Genomic DNA, 22,908 nt, shown 5'->3' on the forward strand with positions numbered 1-22,908 from the left:
ATGGGTGACGTTTCGGGTCGAGACCCTACTTCAGACGGAAGAAGTGTGAAGGATGGGTCTGAAGAAGGGACTTGACCCGAAACGTCACCCATTCCTTCTCCAGAAATGCTGCCTGACCCGCCGAGTTACTCCAGCATTTTGTGTCTATCTTCGAATGTATATATGCAGAGTGTATATAGAGTGGGAGTTTATATTTATATGTGTGTGTGTGTGTGTTGGTGTGTGTTTGTATTCACTCATATGTAGAACATATGTCTATATACCTTTCATGTTGAATATAGTTTAAGGCAGACAAAAATGCTGGAGAAACTCAGCGGGTGCAGCAGCATCTATGGAGCGAAGGAAATTGGCAACGTTTCGGACCAAAACCCTTTTTCAGACTGATGGGGGGAGGCGGGGAGAAGAAAGGAAAAAGGAGAAGGGACAGCACGAGGGCTGAGGGAGAGGTAGGAAGGGGAGGAGACAGCAAGGGCTAACACAATTGTGAGAATTCAATGTTCATGCCACCAGGATGCAGGCTACCCAAGCGGAATATGAGGTGCTGTTCCTCCAATTTCCGGTGTTGCTCACTCTGGCCATGGAGGAGGCCCAGGACATATAGTTTAAATTATATATTAATAATGACTCCAAATATGCAGCAACATGAGTGATTAATTGGTATATATTTGGAGAATATTTTAAATATATTTAATTTATGTGTTTTATGCAAAACATTTCAGAGCTGGGTATCTTTAATGCATTCAGTTCCACAGGGTATTTACTCAACGCTCAAGGTTAATACCTACTTTGTCACTTAGTGTTGGGTCGTTCAAGGAGTACAGCTTGTTGGTGATATCTTTGCCGATGAGGTACTTGAATACTTCGTGAAGAAACGACTCGGTTTCCAGGAAGAAAGTCAGTCTCTCCCTGGACCAGCAGAGAAACCTGCAGTTGTCCTCAGCCACCACGGTCACCTAAGGAGATAGGACATGGATGGGAAAATATGATGACTACCCAGCACTGTGATGGCTACGAAGAGAAACTATCTTAACCTCACATTATTTCAGTTTAACATAGAAACATAGCAAATAGGTGCAGGAGGAGGCCATTCGGCCCTTCGAGCCAGCACCGCCATTCATTGTGATCATGGCTGATCGTCCCCAATCAATAACCCGTGCCTGCCTTCTCCCCATATCCCTTGACTCCACCAGCCCCTAGAGCTCTATCTAACTCTCTCTTAAATCCATCCAGTAGCTTGGTCTCCACTGCCCTCTGTGGCAGGGAATTCCACAAATTCACAACTCTCTGGGTGAAAACGTTTTTTCTCACCTCAGTCTTAAATGACCTCCCCTTTATTCTAAGACTGTGGCCCCTGGTTCTGGACTCGCCCAACATTGGGAACATTTTTCCTGCATCTAGCTTGTCCAGTCCTTTTATAATTTTATATGTTTCTATAAGAATCCCCTCATCCTTCTAAACTCCAGTGAATACAAGCCTAGTCTTTTCAATCTTTCCTCATATGACAGTCCCGCCATCCCAGGGATCAATCTCGTGAACCTACGCTGCACTGCCTCAATCACAAGGATGTCCTTCCTCAAATTAGGAGACCAAAACTGTACACGATACTCCAGATGTGGTCTCACCAGAGCCCTATACAACTGCAGAAGAAATAATAGTTTATTGTCACGTGTACCGAGGTACAGTGAAAAGCTTTTGTTGCGTGCTAACCGGTCAGCGGAAAGACAATACATGATTACAATCGAGCCGTCCACAGTGTGCAGATACGTGATAAAGGGGATGTCCCACTGCGGCAACCTAATCCGCGAGGTAAGAAGAATATCTTTGGCCTTCAAGCTCCACGGCACTCGCCTGGAAAACCTCGAGCTGGATCGACCGGCCGCGTTGAAACCTGCCAGCTGGATCGATCGACCGCGCACACACACACACACAAACACACACATCGCAAAGGCGGGGGCCAGGGAAAGCGGGGGAGCGCTGTCTGAAATTCACACCCACGATGAAGAGGAAGGTAAAAGACGGCTGCACAGTGTACGGTAAGTCCTTTAGAGATTGCGGGGGGGGGAGGGGGGGGGAAAGAAGGGGAGAGAGAGGGAGAGAAGGGGAGAGAAGGGGAGAGAAGGGGGGAGAAGGGGGGAGAAGGGGAACGAAGGGGAACGAAGGGGAACGAAGGAGCAAGAAGGGGAGAGAAGGGGGGCGTAGGGGCGAGGGAAGGGGGGGGGAAGAAGGAGTGGAGACACATTTAAGAAGTATAATAAAGTTTAGCGGGCATTTTACCTACCGGTTGGTTTTCCCTGGTCCTGAAAACTCCAATGAGCCAATCAAAATGCCCGGTCAGCGAAGGAGATTGCCTATGGCTGCCCTCGACTGCCTGTAACTAAATAGCAACCCCACTCCACTTCACTACGAGTTAAAAACAACCATGCCGACCAAATTTTACTCGTGGAAAATTTTTCAACATGCTGAAAAGTTTTCCGCGACCTAGCTGATGCCGCCAGTATTCGGGAACTTCCCTCGAGCATGAAGGAGAGTTCCAGTGACCTCATAGAACCTCCTAGGACCACGTGTCGACCATGCTGCGAGTTTGAGTCGAGGGCAAACTCGTCTAAACTCGCAGATTAGGTCGCTGCAGTGGGACAGCCCCTTGAGGGAATAACGTTTAGTGCAAGGTAAAGCCAGCAAAGTCCGATCAAGGATAGTCCGAGGGTCACCAATGAGGTAGATAGTAGATCAGATTCAGCTCTGTTCTCAGCATGGTTCAATTGTCTGATAACAGCTGGGAAGAAACTGTCCCTGAATCTGGAGGTGTGCGTTTTCACACTTCAATCTATAACCTTTGCCCGATGGGAGAAGGGAGAAGAGGGAGTGGCCAGGGTGCGACTGGTCCTTGATTATGCTGCTGGCCTTGCCGAGGCAGCGTGAGGTATAAATTGAGTCAATTCTGCATCGTGGCTTGGTTCGGCAACTTGAGCGCCCTGGAGAGGAAAAGACTACAAAAAGTAGTAAACACTGCCCAGTCCATCATCGGCTCTGACCTTCCTTCCATCGAGGGGATTTATCGCAGTCGCTGCCTCAAAAGGCTGGCAGTATCATCAAAGACCCACACCATCCTGGCCACACACTCATCTCCCTGCTACCTTCAGGTAGAAGGTACAGGAGCCTGAAGACTGCAACAACCAGGTTCAGGAATAGCTACTTCCCCACAGCCATCAGGCTATTAAACCTGGCTCGGACAAAACTCTGATTATTAGCAACCACTTTCTGTTATTTGCACTACCAGTTTATTTATTCATGTGTGTATATATTTATATCATGGTATATGGACACATTTATCTGTTTTGTAGTAAATGCCTACTATGTTCTGTGTGCTGAAGCAAAGCAAGAATTTCATTGTCCTATACAGGGACACATGACAATAAACTCACTTGAACTTGAACTTGAACTTGAACCTATGTCTTATGGGCCTGTCCCACTTGGCGATTTTTTAGGCAACTGCCGGCATCTGTCATAGTCGTAGCAGGTCGCCGAAAAACCGGCGACAACCTACGTCATCCTGGCGACAACTACGACAGGACCTACGTCAGGAGAAGTCACGCTACGCTCATTGGCGTCAAACCCACTGTCGCCGAAAATGTTTCCACATGTTGAAAATTTAGTGTCGACTATAAAGACGCTACGACTTTTTGCGCGACTGAGGAGACTACGCCCGGGGAACACCGGCGAACATGTGGCGACAAACTAGTCGCCTGTAGTTGGACAGTGGGACAGGCCCATTAGTCTACTTCAATGGCAATATCTATATTTCAGTTTAGAGCATAGAACAGGACAGCAATTGACCCACAACATTTGTGCCAAACCTGATGACGAGGTAAAATCATATCTCCCTGCATATAATCCATATCCCCCTCGATCCTTCTGTATCCTTGTATATAACCAAGAGAATCTTAAATACAACCCCACCCTGGCAGTGTGTTCCAAGCAAAATACATTGCCCCACGCATCTCCTTTAAACGTGGCCACTCTCATCTTAAAGCTGTGCTGTCCAGCATTGCTCAGTAATTTGTCTCTCATTTCACACACCCTCTACTGTAAACCCTCGTCACAACGGACCACTATCGAGCGGATTGTGGTTATATCGGACCATCCTGTTATACTACGCACAAAGGGATGTATTGGGACGACAGATGGCACAATGGGCTAAGTGTTCGGCTGGCGACCGGAAGGTAGCCGGTTCGAATCCCGCTTGGAGTGCATACTGTCGTTGTGTCCTTGGGCAAGACACTTCACCCACCTTTGCCTGTGTGTGAATGTGTGTGAATGTGTGTGAGTGATTGGTGGTGGTCGGAGGGGCCGTAGGCGCAGATTGGCAGCCACGCTTCCGTCAGTCTGCCCCAGGGCAGCTGTGGCTACAGAAGTAGCTTACCACCACCGAGTGTGACTGAGGAGTGAATGAATAATGCGATGTAAAGCGCCTTGAGTATTAGAAAGGCGCTATATAAATCCCATCCATTATTATTATTATTATGGGAACGAGCTGCCGGAGGTAGTTGAGGCTGGGAACTATCCACAGGACAGGTTTGGAGGGATATGGACCAAGCGCAAGCAGGTGGGGCGAGTGTAGATGGGACATGTTGGTCGGTGTGGGCAAGTTGGGCCAAAAGGCCTGTTTCCACTCGATATCATTCTATAGTTATCACTATCCTACACACTAGGGAAAATTTACAACTAACGTACAAACCCGCACGTCTTTGGAGTGTGGGAGGAAACCTGAGCACCCGGAGAAAACGCTCGTGGTCACAGGGAGAACGCACAAACTCCATACAGCCAGCACCCGTTGTCAGGATGGAATCCGGGCCTCTGCAGCTGTCGGGTGGTAACTCTCCCGCTGCGCCACCGTGCCGCTCTAAAGCCAAACCAGTGCCCCCTTCCTTCTGTACCCTGCATGGGACTTCACAACAGTGGTGCCCTGGGATCATATTGTTTCACACTCTGACTAGAATGAAACATAGGCAAAGGAACAAAACAACACGATAATGAGTCTGCAACTGCAACTTCAGAGACTAAAGCAACATTTCTAATTTGAAATTAGAATTATAAAGGGCCAGCCCTGCTTGGCGAGTTTTTCGGCGACTGCCGGCATCATTGACTGATGTATCAGGTCACCGAAAAATACGCGGCGTGGTGGCGTATGACGCGGCGGTGCCGTGGCGTGATGAATTATTGTCCCGCGGTGTTTTTCAAGTGTCGCGGCATTTTTTTTCTCGCCGCTGGATTTCGAAATTGTTCGACATCTTTTGGCGACCCGGATATGACGCCGGGAGTCGCCGAGTGGAACCGGCCCCTTAACCTTTCTGCAAAAGACCACTCTACCTGGAATTTCTCTCCTTTGTTGAGCTGGGTCGATCGGAATTCCGGTGAGTCGATGAAGGCGGTGGGATAAATGTTGTGCAGAAAGTGTCCCCGGTACGAGACTTTCATCCTGTCAAATCAAAGAGCTGCTTTAAGTACATTCTCCAAGAGCAATCTACCGATTGGCACGGTGGCGCAGCGGTAGAGTTGCTGCCTCACAGCGCCAGATACTCGGGTTCACTCCTGATCACGGGTGCTGTCTGTACTGAGTTTGTACGTTCTCCCAGTGACCTGCGTGGGTTTTCTCCGGGTGCTCCGCTTTCCTACCACACTCCAATGACGTACATGTTTGAGGGCTAATGGATGCGGGCCGAATGTTTCCCCTTGTGGGAGAGTCTAGGACCAGAGGGCACAGCCTCAGAATTAAAGGGCGTTCCTTAAGGGAAGGAGATGAGGAGAAATTTATTATAGTCAGAGGGTGGTGAATCTGTGGAATTCATTGCCACAGAGGGCTGTGGAGGCCAAGTCAGTGGATATGTTTACGGCAGAGATAGATAGATTCTTGATTAGTACGGGTGTCAGGGGTTATGGGGAGAAGGCAGGAGAATGGGGTTAAGAGGGAGAGATAGATCAGCCATGATTGAATGGCAGAGTAGACTTGATGGGCCGAATGGCTCCTATCACTTATGAACTTCTGAACTAATTGGCTTAGTTAAAATTGTAAATTGTCCCTAGCGTGTGTCGGATAGTGTTAGTGTGCGGGGATCGCTCGGTGGGCCCGGACTCGGTGGGCCGAAGGGCCTGTTTCCGTGCTGCATCTGTAAACTGATCTAAACTCGTTGCCCTATCCACACGGGTGAGGAACAAACGCACATCACGTCTCACATTCTTTCAAGCTTCTTCTGTAGATTCTCTTCAATTGGTCTGCCCTTTGCTTTCTGCCCAAATATGGGAAGCAATGAAATGGAACAAAGCCAAGCGGATTATAAATAACAGCCTTTCCCCCCACAAGGAATCCTTCGGCAGTCTGCTGATAACTTTTACACAGCACCAGATAAAACATTTCAGCTTCTCGGTGTTAAATAACTGAAGAACACAGACAGGGAACATAGAACAGCACAGCACAGGAATGGGCCCTTCGGCCCACTATAGTGGTGCCGGACATGGTGCCAAGTTACATAGAAACATTGAAAATAGGTGCAGGAGTAGGCCATTCGGCCCTTCGAGCCTGCACCGCTATTCAATATGATCATGGCTGATCATCCAACTCAGTATCCTGTACCTGCCTTCTCTCCATACCCCCTGATCCCTTTAGCCACATCTAACTACTTCTTAAATATAGCCAATGAACTGGCCTCAACTACCTTCTGTGGCAGAGAGTTCCAGAGATTCACCACTCTCTGTGTAAAAAATGTTTTTCTCATCTCGGTGCTAAAAAGATTTTCCCCTTATCCTTAAACTGTGACCCCTTGTTCTGGACTTCCCCAACATCGGGAACAATCTTCCTGCATCTAGCCTGTCCAACCCCTTAAGAATTTTGTAAGTTTCTATAAGATCCCCCCTCAATCTTCTAAATTCTAGCGAGTACAAGCCGAGTCTATCCAGTCTTTCTTCATATGAAAGTCCTGACATCCCAGGAATCAGTCTGGTGAACCTTCTCTGTACTCCCTCTATGGCAAGAATGCATTTCCTCAGATTAGGAGACCAAAACTGTACGCAATACTCCAGGTGTGGTCTCACCAAGACCCTGTACAACTGCAGTAGAACCTCCCTGCTCTTATTACGTGTGGGAAGGAACTGCAGATGCTGGTTTAAACCGAAGATAGGCACACAAAGCTAGAGTAAAGGGCCTGTCCCACTTTCACGACCTCTGCCGAGTTTGCCCTTGACTCATACTCGCGGCATGGTCGTCACAAGGTTGTAGGTAGGTTGTAGTAGGTCGTGATGCTAGTCGTAGGTACTCATGGCATCAAGTAGGTCGGGGCGTTTTTTTCTAGCCTGATGAAAAATGTTCACGAGTAAAACAAGGTTGTGAATTAGGTGGTGAAAGTGGGACAGGCCCCTAACTCAGCGGGTCAGGCAGCATCGCTGGACAGAAGGAATGGGTGACGTTTCGGCTTCACAAGTGATAAATTCTGCACCTATAACATGATCATATGACATGCAAAAAATGTCTTGATGATTGTGGGAACAGGCCATTGTTAGCTGTGGAGTAGGTGAAAACGGGTAAAGGGCAAGCGCGACCTAACGTGGTCGCTTGAGCCGTACGGCCTCGCGGGGCCGGTCCCACTTCGATCGCCGGAGCAGGATGGAGTTGTGCGGAGCTGGTCCCGACATCGCGCGGGGCTCCGAAAAACTGACCGTGTTCAAAAATTCCGCGCGGCAACTGCCTGCCGTCCCGCAGTTGCATTGAGGCCGTACGCACCGCCTCGACGGGCGTACGCAGCGCCTCTACGGGCGTACGCAGCGCCTCAACGCCGTACGCAGCATCTTGACGCCGTACGCAGCGTCTTGAATTTTCTGCCTAGCGCGTGGCGTGGCGTTGCGCGATGACGTCACCGCCCGGCGTGCCGTTGCGTGATGACGTAACCGCCCGATGCCGTGTGATGTCCAAATTCAGTCGGCCCGCCTCCTGCCCAGCTGATTGGTGACTATGATGTCGGGACCAGCCCCGCACAACTCCAGACGGCTCCGCGGTTGGAAGTGGGACCGGCCCCACGCCGCAAGCCACCACGTTTGGTCGCGCTAGACGCATGCAATCGCATGCTGGTGGGACAGGCCCTTTACAGACAGTGAGACTCAACAGGGCGACTGTGGACTTACTTTCCCTTGAGCAGGATACTAAGCCGGTCATCAACAGACGTTTTATCTTCCGCGGCGTAGGTTTGGTCCTTGGTAAGGGTCATGATACTACAGAACTGCCCCGTGAGTCTTTGGAACAAGTCAGGAGGAACATGAAGAGGCTCAAACATCCTCCGGTACAGTGCCTTGAGTTCCTTGTCAAGCTTTATCTGCAAGGAGATAAGATGATGGTTAAAACATGATTAGACTGTTTCAGAAGATCGACACAAAGTGGTGGAGATACTCAGCGGGTCAGGCAGCATCTCTGGAGGGAGAAGATGGATGACGTTTCGGGTCGGGCCACTTGTTCAGACTGAGGGCAACTTAAATCAAGATGTTCAGGTTTAGAGAAAAAACGGAGTGCTGGAGCAACTCAGCGGGTCAGGCAGCATCTGTGGAGAACATGGATAGGTGACGTTTCACAGACTGCTGGAGTAACTCAGCGGGTCAGGCAGCATCTCTGGAGAACATGGATAGGTGACGTTTCACAGAGTGCTGGAGTAACTCAGCGGGTCAGGCAGCATCTGTGGAGAACATGGATGGGTGACGTTTCACAGACTGCTGGAGTAACTCAGCGGGTCAGGCAGCATCTGTGGAGAACATGGATAGGTGACGTTTCACAGACTGCTGGAGTAACTCAGCGGGTCAGGCAGCATCTGTGGAGAACATGGATAGGTGACGTTTCACAGAGTGCTGGAGTAACTCAGCGGGTCAGGCAGCATCTGTGGAGAACATGGATAGATGACGTTTCAGATCGGGACCCTTCTACAGCCTTGAAGGTGGTAGTTTAGGTTTATTATTGTTACTTGTGGTGAGTGAGGTACATTGAAAAGCTTTGTTTTCATATGTCATAGGGGCAGGATTAATTAGGCCATTCGGCCCTTCGAGTCTACTCGGCCATTCGGCCCATGGCTGATCTATCTTTCCCTCTCAACCCCATTTTGGGGGTGGGGAGATTGCAACCTTCACGTGGTCCGCCCTGTTTCGACGAATGCAATCAACCCGGCGTGCACAATCAAATAGAACAAGTTGCCCTACAACTTTAGGCTGTGCACGCCATACGCATGAAGAAGAAGAAGAAGAACCGCATTTTACATGCTATCTTCTGTGAGTCTATCTTCGGTGTAAACCAGCATCTGCAGTCCCTTCCGACACAAACGTCACCCGTTCCTTCTCTCCAGAGATGCTGCCCGCCCCGCTGAGTTACTCCAGCAGTTTGTGTCTATCTCTTTAATTTAGTATAGATGTGCAGCGCGGAAACTGAGTCCACACCGACCAGCGATCCCTGCACATTAACACTACCCTACACACACTTGGGATAATTTTACACACATACACCAAGCCAATTAACCTACATAACTGCACGTCTTTGGAGTGTGGGAGGAAACCGAAGATCTCGGAGAAAACCCACGCAGGTCACGGGGGAGAACGTACAAACTCCGTACAGACAGCACCCGTGGTCGGGATCGAACCCGGGTCTCCGGCGTTGCAATCGCTGTAAAGCAGCAACTCTACCGCTGCGCCACCATGGCTGCCTTGCATGCTAGTCACATAGTTATGCTATAAAATTGATTAGAGCTGTGTAGGGGATAGGCAAGCCCAACAATATGGAATATTTCAAGCGGAAATGTAGAGATGGGAGTCAGATTAGATTTAGATTTATTATTGCAACGTGTAACGTGGACAGGCTAGATGCAGGAAGATTGTTCCCGATGTTGTGGAAGTCCAGAACAAGGGGTCACAGTTTAAGGATAAGGGGGAAGTCTTTTAGGACCGAGACGAGGAAAACATTTTTCACACAGAGAGTGGCGAATCTCTGGAATTCTCTGCCACAGAAGGTAGTTGAGGCCAGTTCATTGGCTATATTTAAGAGGGAGTTAGATGTGGCCCTTGTGGCTAAAGGGATCAGGGGGTATGGAGAGAAGGCAGGTACAGGATACTGAGTTGGATGATAAGCCATGATCATATTGAATGGCGGTGCAGGCTCGAAGGGCCGAATGGCCTACTCCTGCACCTATTGTCTATGTTTCTATGTTTCTATGTTCATGTTAAAATGTGTTTTTTTGAGTGATCTGGTGCTTTTAATTGTATGACTGACCTGGCCAGTGAAATTCCTCGTATGTTACAAAACATACTTGGTGAATAAAGTGTGATTCTGAATCTGATTCTGATGTCAATGTACAATTTTACCCGAGCCAAATAACCTACAAGCCTGTACGTCTTTGTGGAGTGTGGGAGCAAACCGGAGCACGGGGTGAACGTACAAACTCCACACAGGCAGCACCCATGGTCGGGATCGAACCGGCGTCTCTGGAGCAGTAAGGCAGCAACTCTACCGCTGCGCCACCGTGCCGATATTTAAAATGATGAGAGGCGGTCAGGACTTTTTCCCAGGATGGGAATGTCAAAGGCTAGAGGGCCACGTTTTAAAGGGGGAGGGGCAAAGCTGAAAGGAGATGCCCGATTGTAAATTCTTTCACACAGAGTGGTGGTGGGTGCCTGGAACGCGCTGCCAGGGGTGGTGGTGGAGGCAGATAGGATAGTGGCGTTTAAGGGGTATTTGAATGGACACATGGATATGCAGGGAATGGAGGCAAATGCAGGCAGAGGAGACTCAGCGTTGTGTTCAGTATGGACATTGTGGACTGAAGGGCCTATTACTCTGCTGGACTGTTCTGAGTTCTATTGTGTGTCTAACACGATCACTCTAGCCCATGTTAGACAATAGACAATAGGTGCAGGAGTAGGCCTTCGAGCCAGCACCGCCATTCAATGTGCTCATGGCTGATCATCCCCAATCAGTACCCCGTTCCTGCCTTCTCCCCATATCCCCTGACTCCGCTATCTGAACAAGGAGGAAGATGGCTGGACTTAATTGCCTTCCCTCACAGTGGGAAACATTGATTCTGCTGTGTGGGGATGTCTATGTTAAATTCTATTGTGTGTTGTGTTCCTTTTTAATTCGTACGGCTGTATGGCAACCCAAATTTCAATGTACCAATTGGTGCATGTGACAATAAATGTCAACTTGAACTTTAAGAGCCCTATCTAACTCTCTCTTGAAAGCATCCAGAGAACCAGCCTCCAGAGGCAGAGAATTCCACAGACTCACAACTCTCTGCATGAAAAACTGTTTCCTCGTCTCCGTTCTAAATGGGATACCACTTATTCTTAAACTGTGGCCCCCTGGTTCTGGACTCCCCCAACATCAGGAACATGTTTCCTGCCCCTAGCGTGCCCAAACCCTTAATAATCTTATATGTTTCAATGAGATCCCCTCTCATCCTTCTAAACTCCAGAGTGTACAAGCCCAGCCGCTCCATTCTCTCAGCATATGACAGTCCCGCCATCCCGGGAATTAACCTTGTAAACCTACGCTGCACTCCCTCAATAGCAAGAATGTCCTTCCTCAAATTAGGGGACCAAAACTGCACACAGTACTCCAGCTGTTCCAAAACTGCTCCACAATACTCTCATCCTTCTAAATTCCAGAGTACACATGTTCTATTTATTTTTTAATCTAGCTGCTCCAATGGATGTGCATTCTCTCCAGACTTTTCGGTCAAACATCACAAACAGGGATGGGAAGATTGAGCGGGGGACCCTAACTACCTTTGAAAGGTTGGAAACAATTTCCCCATCTCCACTCGTAAAACCCAGTGGCAACACTTAGTTGTGTCGCTGAGCTCCTGAAGTGGACAGCATTCCGTAACCCTGTGTAAACATCCCAACACCATACGTCGATGAGGCCAGTCCCCAATATAGGCACAAATTATATATGAGAAATGACAGATGCGTCAGTCAGTTGTTCAAGAATAGAATTATAGAAATGTGTTGCACAAACTGTGGCGCAGCGGTAGAGTTGCCACCTCACAGTGCCAGAGACCCGGGTTCTATCCTGATTTTGGGCGCTGTCTGTACGGAGTTTGTACGTTCTTCCCGTGATCTGCGCGGGTTTTCTCCGAGATCTTCGTTTTCCGCCCGCACTCCAAAGTCGTGGGTCAATTGGCTTGGTATAAATGTAAAATATTGTCCCTCGTGTGTGTAGGATAGTGTTTGTGTGCGGGGGTCGCTGGTCAGCGCGGACTCCGTGGGCCGAAGGGCCTGTTTCTGTGCTGTACCTCTAAACTAAACCACACTAAACACCATGATAGGGGGTGGTCTCGATGGGCTGAATGGCCTGTTTCCATGTGCAAATTTTAGTTTAGTTTATCGTCACGTATACTGAGGTACGGTGAAAAGCTTTTGTTGCGTGCTAACCAGTCAGCGGAAAGACAATACCCGATTACAATTGAGCCATTTACAGTGTGTAGATACATGATTAGGGAATAACGTTTAGTGTAAGAAAAAGTCCAATTAAGTCCAAGTAAAGTTAGTCAGAGTATCTCCAATTAGGTGGATGGTTGGTGAGTTGTGATAGGATGGTTCAGCTGCCTGATAACAGCCGGGACGAAACTGTCCCTGAATTTGGAGGTGTGCGTTTTCACACTACTGTACCTCTTGCCCGATGGGAGAGGGGAGAAGAGGGAGTGGCCTGGGTGAGAGTGGTCCTTGATTAGGCTGCTGGCCTTGCCAATAAATTGAGTCAATGGAAGGGAGGCTGGTTTGTGTGATGGTCTGGGCTGCGTCCACAAGTCTCTGCAGTTTCCTGCGGTCCTTGGATGGAGCTGTTCCCAAACCGTGCTGTGATGCATCCCGATAAAATGCATTCTGTGGAAGTCGGTGAGGGTTGTAGGGGACATGTCGAACTTCCTAAGCCTTCCAAGGAAGTAGATTCGTTGGTGTGATTTCTTGGTCATCCCTCCAATATGGGTGGACCCGGACATGCCCATAAGTAAACCAATAAGAGGACCAATCTTTGTATTGGGTGAAAGTGAACAAGAAGCTGCATTTAATTAGTGTGTAAGGAAGAACTGCAGATGCTGGTTTAAATCGAAGGTAGACACAAAAATGCTGGAGTAACTCAGCGGGTGAGGCAGCATCTCTGGAGAGAAGGAATGGGCGACGTTTCGGGTCGAGACCCTTCTTCAGACTGAAGTCAGGGGAAGGGGCGGGACAAAGATAGAATGTAGCCGGAGACAGTAAGACTAGTGGGAGAACTGGGAAGGGGGTGGGGATGGAGAGAGAGGGAAAGCAAGGGCTATCTGAAGTTTAACTAAACATAATTAAAGTTTAATTCCCGGGATGGCGGGAATGTCATATGCTGAGAGAATGGAGCGGCTGGGCTTGTATACTATGGAGTTTAGAAGGATGAGAGGAGATCTTATTTAAACATATAAGATTATTAAAGGTTTGGACACGTTAGTGGCAGGAAACATGTTCCCGATGTTGGGGGAGTCCAGAACCAGGGGCCACAGTTTAAGAATAAGGGGTAAGCCATTTAGAACGCAAACGAGGAAACAGAGAATTGTGAGTCTGGAATTCTCTGCCTCAGAGGGCGGTGGAGGTCGGTTCTCTGGATACTTTCAAGAGAGAGCTAGATAGGGCTCTTAAAAATAGCGGAGTCAGGGGATATGGGGAGAAGGCAGGAACGAGGTACTGATTGGGGATGATCAGCCATGATCACATTGAATGGCGGTGCTGGCTCAAAGGGTGGAATGGTCAACTCCTGCACCTATTGTCTAAATGTCTACGAAATGCAAATGGATACAGATTGCCTTCATATTGATCGATTTGGTTTATAATAGGCAGAATATTCTAAAGAACCAACGTAACAGACATGAGTCAGGACACGGGGGAAATGGAATTGAAAGCTTGGAGTCATCTCCTTGAAGGGCAGGAGGATGAGGGGTAATCTTATAGAAGAATACAAAATCATGAGAGGAATAGATCAGGTAGAGGCACAGAGTCTCTTGCCCAGAGTAAGGGAATCGAGAACCAGATGACAAAGGTTTAAGATTAGAGGGGGGGGGGAGGGAATTTAATAGGAACCTGAGGGGTAACTTTTTCACTCAAAAGGGTGGTGGGTGTATAGAACGAGCTGACGGAGGAAGTAGTTGATGCAGGGACTATCGCAACGTTTCGGAAACAGTTAGACAGGTACATGGATAGGACTGGTTTAGAGGGATATGGGCCAAACTCAGGCCGGTGGGACTAGTGTGGATGGGACATGTTGGACAGTGTGGGCAAGTTGGGACATAGATGTATCACTCTATGGCTATCTATACTTACAGGCAGACACAAAATGCTGGAGAAACCCAGCGGGTGAGGCAGCATCCATGGAGAGAAGGAATGGGCGACGTTTCGGGTCGGGACCCTTCATCAGACTGATGTCAGGGGAGGGGGTGGGACAAAGAAAGAAAGTGTGCGGGGGACAGTGGGAGGACTGGGAAGGGGCAGGGGGAAGGGGAGAGAGAGAGCAAGGGGCACATTGCTTACTTACAGGTCTCCGTTTGTAGATCAGGTAGATACAATGCATCATGTTGAGGATAAGGAACAGGGAGTTCCAGATTATTATGTCCAAAGCACATCGGTACAGTGCTGCCCAGGCAATGAAGAGCGCACAACCTGTGAACACAAAAGGCAAGTTCCGTCAACTTAAAATTGACACAAGAGAGGTGACATAGACGTGTGGCCGTGCAAAGTGCCACAAAACAACGAGAGATACATAGATACATAGAAAATAGGTGCAGGAGTAGGCCATTCGGCCCTTCGAGCCTGCACCGCCATTCAATATGATCATGGCTGATCATCCAACTCAGTATCCCGTACCTGCCTTCTCTCCATACCCCCTGATCCCTTTAGCCACAAGGGCCGCATCTAACTCCCTCTTAAATATAGCCAATGAACTGGCCTCAACTACCCTCTGTGGCAGAGAGTTCCACAGATTCACCACTCTCTGTGTGAAAAAGTTTCTTCTCATCTCGGTCCTAAAGGATTTCCCCCTTATCCTTAAGCTGTGACCCCTTGTCCTGGACTTCCCCAACATCGGGAACAATCTTCCTGCATCTAGCCTGTCCAACCCCATAAGAATTTTGTAAGTTTCTATAAGATCCCCTCTCAATCTCCTAAATTCTAGCGAGTATAAGCCAAGTCTATCCAGTCTTTCTTCATATGAAAGTCCTGACATCCCAGGAATCAGTCTGGTGAACCTTCTCTGCACTCCCTCTATGGCTATAATGTCCTTCCTCAGATTTGGAGACCAAAACTGTACGCAATACTCCAGGTGTGGTCTCACCAAGACCCTGTACAACTGCAGTAGAACCTCCCTGCTCCTATACTCAAATCCTTTTGCTATGAAAGCTAACATACCATTCGCTTTCTTCACTGCCTGCTGCACCTGCATGCCTACTTTCAATGACTGGTGTACCATGACACCCAGGTCTCGCTGCATCTCCCCTTTTCCTAATCGGCCACCATTAGGAAGAGCACGGTGGGGCAACGGCAGCACCAGAGACCCGGGTTCCATCCTGACTACGGATGCTTGTCTGTACGGAGTTTGTGCATTCTTCCCGCGACCTCGTTAAAAAAAATTTCCAAGAGCTCCCGTTTCCTTCCACACGCCAAAGACATACAGCTTTGTAGGTCAATTGGTTTAATTTAAATGTAAATTGTCCCGAGTGTGGGTAGGATAGTGTTAGTGTGCGGGGATCGCTGGTTGAGTGCGCACTTGGTGGGCCGATGGGGCCTGTTTCCTCGATGTATCTCTGAACTAAGGCAGGCCACGGGTGAACAAAGAGGAAGATGACCGGACTTTATTGCGTTCCATCACACTGTGAAAGGTTGATTCCGCTGTGGTGGATGCTTATGTTAAACTCTATTGTGTATTGTGTACAAGGTTAATTCCCGGGATGGTGGGACTGTCATATGCTGGGAGAAATGGAGCGGCTGGGCTTGTACACTCTGGAGTTTAGAAGGATGAGAGGGTATCTCATTGAGACATATAAGAATGTTAAGGGTTTGGACACGCTAGAGGCAGGAAACATGTTCCCGATGTTGAGGGAGTCCAGAACCAGGGGCCACAGTTTAAGAATAAGGGGTAAGCCATTTAGAACGGAGACGAGGAAACACTTTTTCCTCACAGAGAGTGGTGAGTCTGTGGAATTCTCTGCCTCAGAGGGCGGCGGAGGCGGGTTCTCTGGATGCTTTCAAGAGAGAGCTAGATAGAGCTCTTAAAAATAGCGGATTCAGGGGATATGGGGAGAAGGCAGGAACGGGTTACTGATTGGGGATGATCAGCCATGATCACATTAGATAGATAGATAGATAGATATAATTTATTGCCACACAACCAGGGTCGGTGGAAATTTGGGTTGTCGAGCCAACACCCATTGAATGGCGGTGTTGGCTCGAAGGGCCGAATGGCCTACTCCTGCACGTATTGTCTATTGTATTGTGTTAGCAAGTTGTCTGACAACGTTAGGCTGCGCATGCCATACGCAAGAAGAAGCGTATTGTGTTATTTTTATTCGTATGGCTCAGGGTCGTCTTAACGCATGTGCACGCTGGGCAGTTGCCCGGGGCCTACGAGCATAGGGGCCCCATGCTAATCTATGTATAGTAGAACATGAAAACGGAGAAGAACATCCCAAGTGCATGACGGCAGATTTGATTCGGCATAAGGAAACTGGAAGTGTAGGGGCCCAGTGCACTGCTTTGCCCGGGGGCCTCTAATGCTGTTAAGACCAAAGATCCTATAGCGAGCAAGTTAGTCCACTCGACGATAAACACGTAGTACGGCCATGGGCAGATTCATGGGTAATTTTCGGCCCCATTTCCGTAACCGGCTTCCGTCTCCGCACCAAAGATCCCGTAGGATACTAGTGCGGAGACGGAAGACGGTTACGGAAACATCCTCGTAAAAATAAAAGACATTTGGTAAAAATTTTCTCCTCATTTTCAGAATTTCAATTTATTAACACAAACTGTTCCCCCGCAACGTTGATTACACTGCGGGTTCGGGTCGGGTCTGGTTACAGGAATGGATGAAAAAAAAGGCCCAACGTTCCTTTCCGTTGCGTACTACACGGCAGCCCATTGCATTTAGCAGGAGTTGTCTATCTTGCTCCGCTATAGGATCTTTGGTTAAGACGGCCCTGGTATGGCAACTAAAATTACACTGTGACAATTGGTGCACGTGATAATAAATGGGAACTTGAACTTGAAACGAAGAATATAACAAAGCAGCCAACGATTTCAGATGATGTGATTATAGAAATTCTTAATGCGTTCTTTCTCTAATCAATGATAATTAAATATTAATAATATCACGTACACTAATCTCCAAGCATTGCGTTTGGGCACCACAGTGGGTAGAGTTGCTGCCACACAATGCCAGAGACCTGGGCTCAATCCCGGCTCCAGTGCTGTCTGTGTGAAGTTTGCAAGTTCTCCTTGTGAACTCCGGTTTCCACCCACGTTCCAAAGACGTGCAGGTTTGTCGGTAAATTGGCTGTCTGCAAATTGAACCCCCAGTGTGTAGGGAGTTTATGAGAAAGAGGGATAACATCGAACTAATGTCAACGGTCAGCTTGGGCCGAAAGGCTTGTTTCCAAGTTATATCTCCACAGCAATCGAAGCTAAAAATATAGTTTAGTTTCGAGATACAGCGTGGAAACAGGCCCTTCGGCCCCCCCCCCCCGAGTCCATGCCGACCAGTGATCTCCGCACACCAACACTGTCCTGCACACATTAGGGACAATTTACAATTATACCAAGCCAATTAACCTACAAACACGCACCTATTTGGAGTGTGGGAGGAAACCCGAGATCCCGGAGAAAACCCACGCAGGTGGAGAACGTACAAACTCCGTACAGACAGCACCCGTGGTGAGGATGGAACCCTGGTCTCTGGCGCTGTGAGGCAGCAACTCTACCGCTGCCCCTGATTGTGAATTAGCAGAAGAACAAGTGTGTTCTTGTGTCACATTGTAAGCCATGAAACTTAGTTCACCATCTAAACGAGAGTTTTACACGCCTACCTAGACTTGGTACTACACATGCATTTGCTTACTGTACGATTTTCAATCACAGGACACAGGTTTAAGGTGAAGGGAAAAAAATAGATTTAATAGGAGTCTAAGGGGTCACTTTTTAACAGAATGGGTGGTGGGTGTATGGACCGAGCTGCCAGAGGAGGTAGTGGAGGCTGGGACTATCCCAACGTTTAAGAAGCAGTTAGACAGGTACATGGATAGACACAAAATGCTGGAGAAACTCAGCGGGTGAGGCTTCTCTACATCGTCGAAACCAAGCGCAGGCTCGGCGATCGTTTCGCTGAACACCTCCGCTCAGTCTGTCTTAACCAAGCTGATCTCCCGGTGGCTCAGCGCTTCAACTCCCCCTCCCATTCCCAATCTGACCTTTCAGTCCTGGGCCTCCTCCATTGCCAGAGTGAGGCCCAGCGAATATTGGAGGAACAGCACCTCATACTTTGCTTGGGTAGTCTACACCCCAGTGGGATGAACTTTGACAGCTTTAACTTCAGGTAGCCCTTGCTCTCTTCATTCTCCCCCTCCCCCCTCCCCCCCCATTCCCAGTTCTCCCACTGTCTCCCCCTACATTCTTTCTTTGTCCTACCCCCTCCCCTGACATCAGTCTGAAGAAGGGTCTCGACCCAGAACGTCGCCAATTCCTTCTCTCCATAGATGCTGTCTCACCCGCTGAGTGACTCCAGCATTTTGTGTCTACCTTCGATTGTCCCAGCATCTGCAGTTCTTTCGTAAACAGGTACGTGGATAGGACAGGTTTGGAGGGATGCGGACCAAGCGCAGGCAGGTGGGACTAGTGTAGATGGGACATGTTGGCCGGTGAGGGCTAGTTGGGACGAAGGGCCTGTGTCCACATTATATCACTCTATGACTCTAGTAAAACAGTTTAGAGAAACATTTGAGCAGTCGAAAGAAGGGTCCCAACCCGAAACCTCCGTGTTCTCCAGAGATGCTGCCTGACCTGCTGAGTTACTCCAGCACTCTGTGTCTATCTGTGAGCATTCTATGTACCTTTGTCACGCCAACTGGAATAAGTCATTGTGTCACTTAAAATAAATAGTTCTGCGATGCTCCAACGATGAGTCAAAAGTGTTTAATTGTCCTATGTACCAGCAATAGAAAGTCGAGATTCTAATGGGTCTGTCCCACTTAGGCGACTTTTTAGGCGACTGCAGGAGACTATGCAATCGCCACATCAGTCGCCACATGTTCGCGGGTGGTTGCTGGGGAGTCGCCTTCATGGCCGTGAGGAGTTCCCGCATTCTGGGAACTAGTCGCGGCCTCATTATGGTCACCGCGAATTTTTCAACATGTCGAAAAATTAGCGGTGACCAGAATGAAGCCGCCATGGAGAGCAGCGAGAATTCCCGTGCCGTAGGTGGGTCGCCAGGAGGTCCTAGTGGGTTGCCAGGAGGTCGAAGGTCCTCGTAGGTGCTGACCGTTGAATTTCATTGGCTCATTGGGAATAAAAACGTAAGCAGTAGTTTTCAGAACCAAGGATAACCGACCAGTATTGTTAATATCCGCCGAGCTTCACAGCCGTGTATCTCTGGCTTCTTAAAAGTTGTCTTCACTACTTCTCCCCCCTCTTTTAAAGGACTTACGTGACCCATACCGTACACTGTGCTTTAGCCGTCTTAATTACAGCGCCAACCTTCCTGTTCATCGCGGTGTGTGTCTGTATCACATTGGCTTTGCACCGTGTGAATTTCACTCAGACAGCGCTCCCCCCGCTTGCCCTGTCCCCCGCCTGCATAACGGGCTGGTGAAGGAAGCGATGTGTCTGTCTGTCTGTCTGTCTGTCTGTCTGTGTCTGTCTGTGTGTGTGTGTGTGTGTGTGTGTGTGTGTGTGTGTGTGTGTGTGTGTGTGTGTTCCACTCTGACAGTCGCCATTCCAGTTGCCAGTTTGTCAGGCGACTGGCAAGTTGCCGGCAGTCGCCTAAGTGGGACAGGCCCCTTACATGCTTATTTTTCTTGCACCCTGGAAGAATTGTCAGTGAATTAGAAGAAGTCAACCACCATTGAATATTAATATATTGATAATCGATTTGTCATTGATAAGAAATGCTCCATTAAGAACTGTACAATTGTGCCTTGTATAATCAGTGCGGCACGGTGGCGTAGTGGTAGAGTTGCCGCCTCACAGCGCCAGAGACCCCGGTTCGATCCTGACTACGGGTGCAGGCTTGTTGGAACCCGGAGAAAACCAACGCAGGTCACGGGGAGAACGTGCAAACTCCGTACAGACAGCACCCGTGGCCAGCATCGAACCCGGGCCTCTGGCGCTGTAAGGCAGCAACTCTACCGCTGCGCCTCCGTGCTGGCCCTAATAAACCAAACTAAACAAGAAGGCAAGCTAACTTCCATGGCCTACCATTCGAGTTCTTCTACTTCATTGTCCGTTCTTCCATATTGCATGGATATCACTGTTTGTAATCTTATTATTTATGTCATAAAATCATAAGTTCTAGGAGCAGAATTAGGCCCTTCGGCCCAACAAGTCCACTCCACCTTTCAATCACGGCTGATCTATCTCTCCCTCTCAACCCCATTCTCCTCCCTTCCCCCCATAACCCCTGACACGCGTACTAATCAAGGATCTATTTATCTCTGCCTTAAAAATATCCATTGACTTTGACTCCACAGCCTTCTGTGGCAATGAATCCCACAGATTCACCAACCTCTGCCTAACAAAATTCCTTCTCACCTCCTGCCTAAAGGAACATCATTTAATTCTGGGGCTGTGACCTCTAGTCCTTGACTCTCCAACCAGTGGAAACATCCTCTCCACATCCACTCTATACATTCAGTATTCTGTATGTATCAATGAGGCTCTCCCCTCATTCTTCTAAACTCCAGCGAGTACAGGCCCTGTGCCGACAAACGTTCTTCATATGTTTACCCACTCATTCCTGGGACCATTCTTGTAAACCTTCTCCCAAAATTGCTCACAATATTCTAAATGCGACCTTAGAGAGCCTCGGCATTGCATCCCTTGTTTTTTGTATTCCAGCCCTCTTGAAATAAATGCTAGCGCTTGTTTTCCATTCCATAGTTGTCCCCATTCCTCACATTTCCTTCTAATCTGCCTTTCAGGACCCCTGGTCTTCTCAGGCATTATCTTGGCATTCCATGCATGCCAGTATTTGCAAGATTAACTCTGCCGTCATGCCCGCTCATACTGCACACAGTCACTCCTTTGGTTACTTTAGTTTGGAGATATACTGCGTGGAAACAGGCCCCGTGGCCTGCCGAGTCCACACCGACCAGCGATCACCCGTAGACCAGCACTGTCCCACATATCTTTTTTACAGAAGCCAGCTAGACAAGACAAGAGACATTTATTGTCACAAGCACCGATTGGTACATTGAAATGTGTGGTCACCATACATCCATACGAATAAAATAAAAAACGCAACATACGATAGTCTATAACATAGACATCCGCCACACAGTGGAATCAAAGTTTCCCACTGTGAGGGAATAATAATAATAATGGATGGGATTTATATAGCGCCTTTCTAATACTCAAGGCGCTTTACATCGCATTATTCATTCACTCCTCAGTCACACTCGGTGGTGGTAAGCTACTTCTGTAGCCACAGCTGCCCTGGGGCAGACTGACGGAAGCGTGGCTGCCAATCTGCGCCTACGGCCCCTCCGACCACCACCAATCACTCACACACATTCACACACAGGCAAAGGTGGGTGAAGTGTCTTGCCTGTGTGTGAATGTGTCACCAAAATGTGTCACCAGAAGGCACCAAAGTTCAGTCAACCTCCTCTCTGATGTTCACCCGTGGTCGAAGCCTACCGAGCCCCCTGCAGTCGCCGCTACAGGTGGCCCGATGTTCAGGCCCTCTCACCGGAAGATGGAACTCCGACATCGGAACGGAAGAACATCCTCAGCAGCTTGGACATCCAAATCGGCCACTTCCTACTGGAGTCCACGGCTCCCGAAGTCCACAGGCCGAGCTGGGCGGAGATTCAAGCTGGCGGCCCTCGGCAAAGGGTCCCAGGACTCCGCGATGTTGGGTTGGTCAGCAGGCCCAACACTCCGGAGCTTCAAACGGCGATCCCAGGCGAGGCATCGCCCGCTCCGCGATGTATCCAGTGCTGCGCTGCCTCCGCTGAAGCTCTGGTCCGGGTCCCCGGCAGGAATGGCCGTGACAATCCAGCGAGGAGGGGGGGGGGCGAGGACGCGACTCGGAGAATGGTCGCAACCTCGCCAGAAAGTGACTGGGAAACGGTTTCCCCCTTACCCTACCCCCCCCCCCCCCCCCCACACATAAAATACTAAAACAAATCCTCCAAAACATACATTACACAAACAAAACATGTAAAACAGATAGAAAGACAGACAGACAGACTGGAGGCAGAGGCTGCCATCATGCGGTGCCCCTAGTGGCCAACCTACAAACCCGCACGTCTTTGGAGTGTGGGAGGAAACCGAAGCACCAGGAGAAAACCCACGCGGTCATGGGGAGAGCGTGCAACCTCCACACAGACAGCACCCGAGGTCAGGATCGAACCCGGGTCCCTGTTGCTGCAGGGCAGTAACTCCACCGTGCCACCCTTCTCCAAGCGCCTGAGGAAGCTCTGGGCTTTAAACCCGAAGCTGATGATTTCTAGGACATGGAACAGAACAGCAACAGGCCCTTCGGCCCACAATGACCGTGCCGAACGTGATTCCAAGTTATAGTAAACTCATCTTCCACACATGATCCAGAGCCCTTCTTCACATCATGTGCTGGTCTAAAATCCTCTAAAAACCCAGCATGTCTGATCCACC

General features: G+C 49.0%; 1 protein-coding gene across 1 annotated transcript in view; it reads right to left on the reverse strand.

Annotated features, from left to right (window-relative positions):
* Nucleotides 1–617: 617 nt before the first annotated feature.
* The window catches only part of LOC116973784, a 61,854-nt gene continuing 39,563 nt past the window's right edge, over nt 618–22,908 (reverse strand). The window contains exons 7-10 of the mRNA XM_033022091.1: nt 14,570–14,694; nt 8,170–8,357; nt 5,368–5,476; nt 618–953 (exon numbers count right to left, since the gene is read on the reverse strand). Of these exons, the coding sequence (XP_032877982.1) occupies nt 762–953; nt 5,368–5,476; nt 8,170–8,357; nt 14,570–14,694 (614 nt within the window). The 3' untranslated portion in view covers nt 618–761. The remainder of the gene's footprint in view (nt 954–5,367; nt 5,477–8,169; nt 8,358–14,569; nt 14,695–22,908) is intronic.

Source organism: Amblyraja radiata, chromosome 5 (assembly GCF_010909765.2).
Source record: "Amblyraja radiata isolate CabotCenter1 chromosome 5, sAmbRad1.1.pri, whole genome shotgun sequence".
Classification (NCBI taxonomy): domain Eukaryota; kingdom Metazoa; phylum Chordata; class Chondrichthyes; order Rajiformes; family Rajidae; genus Amblyraja; species Amblyraja radiata.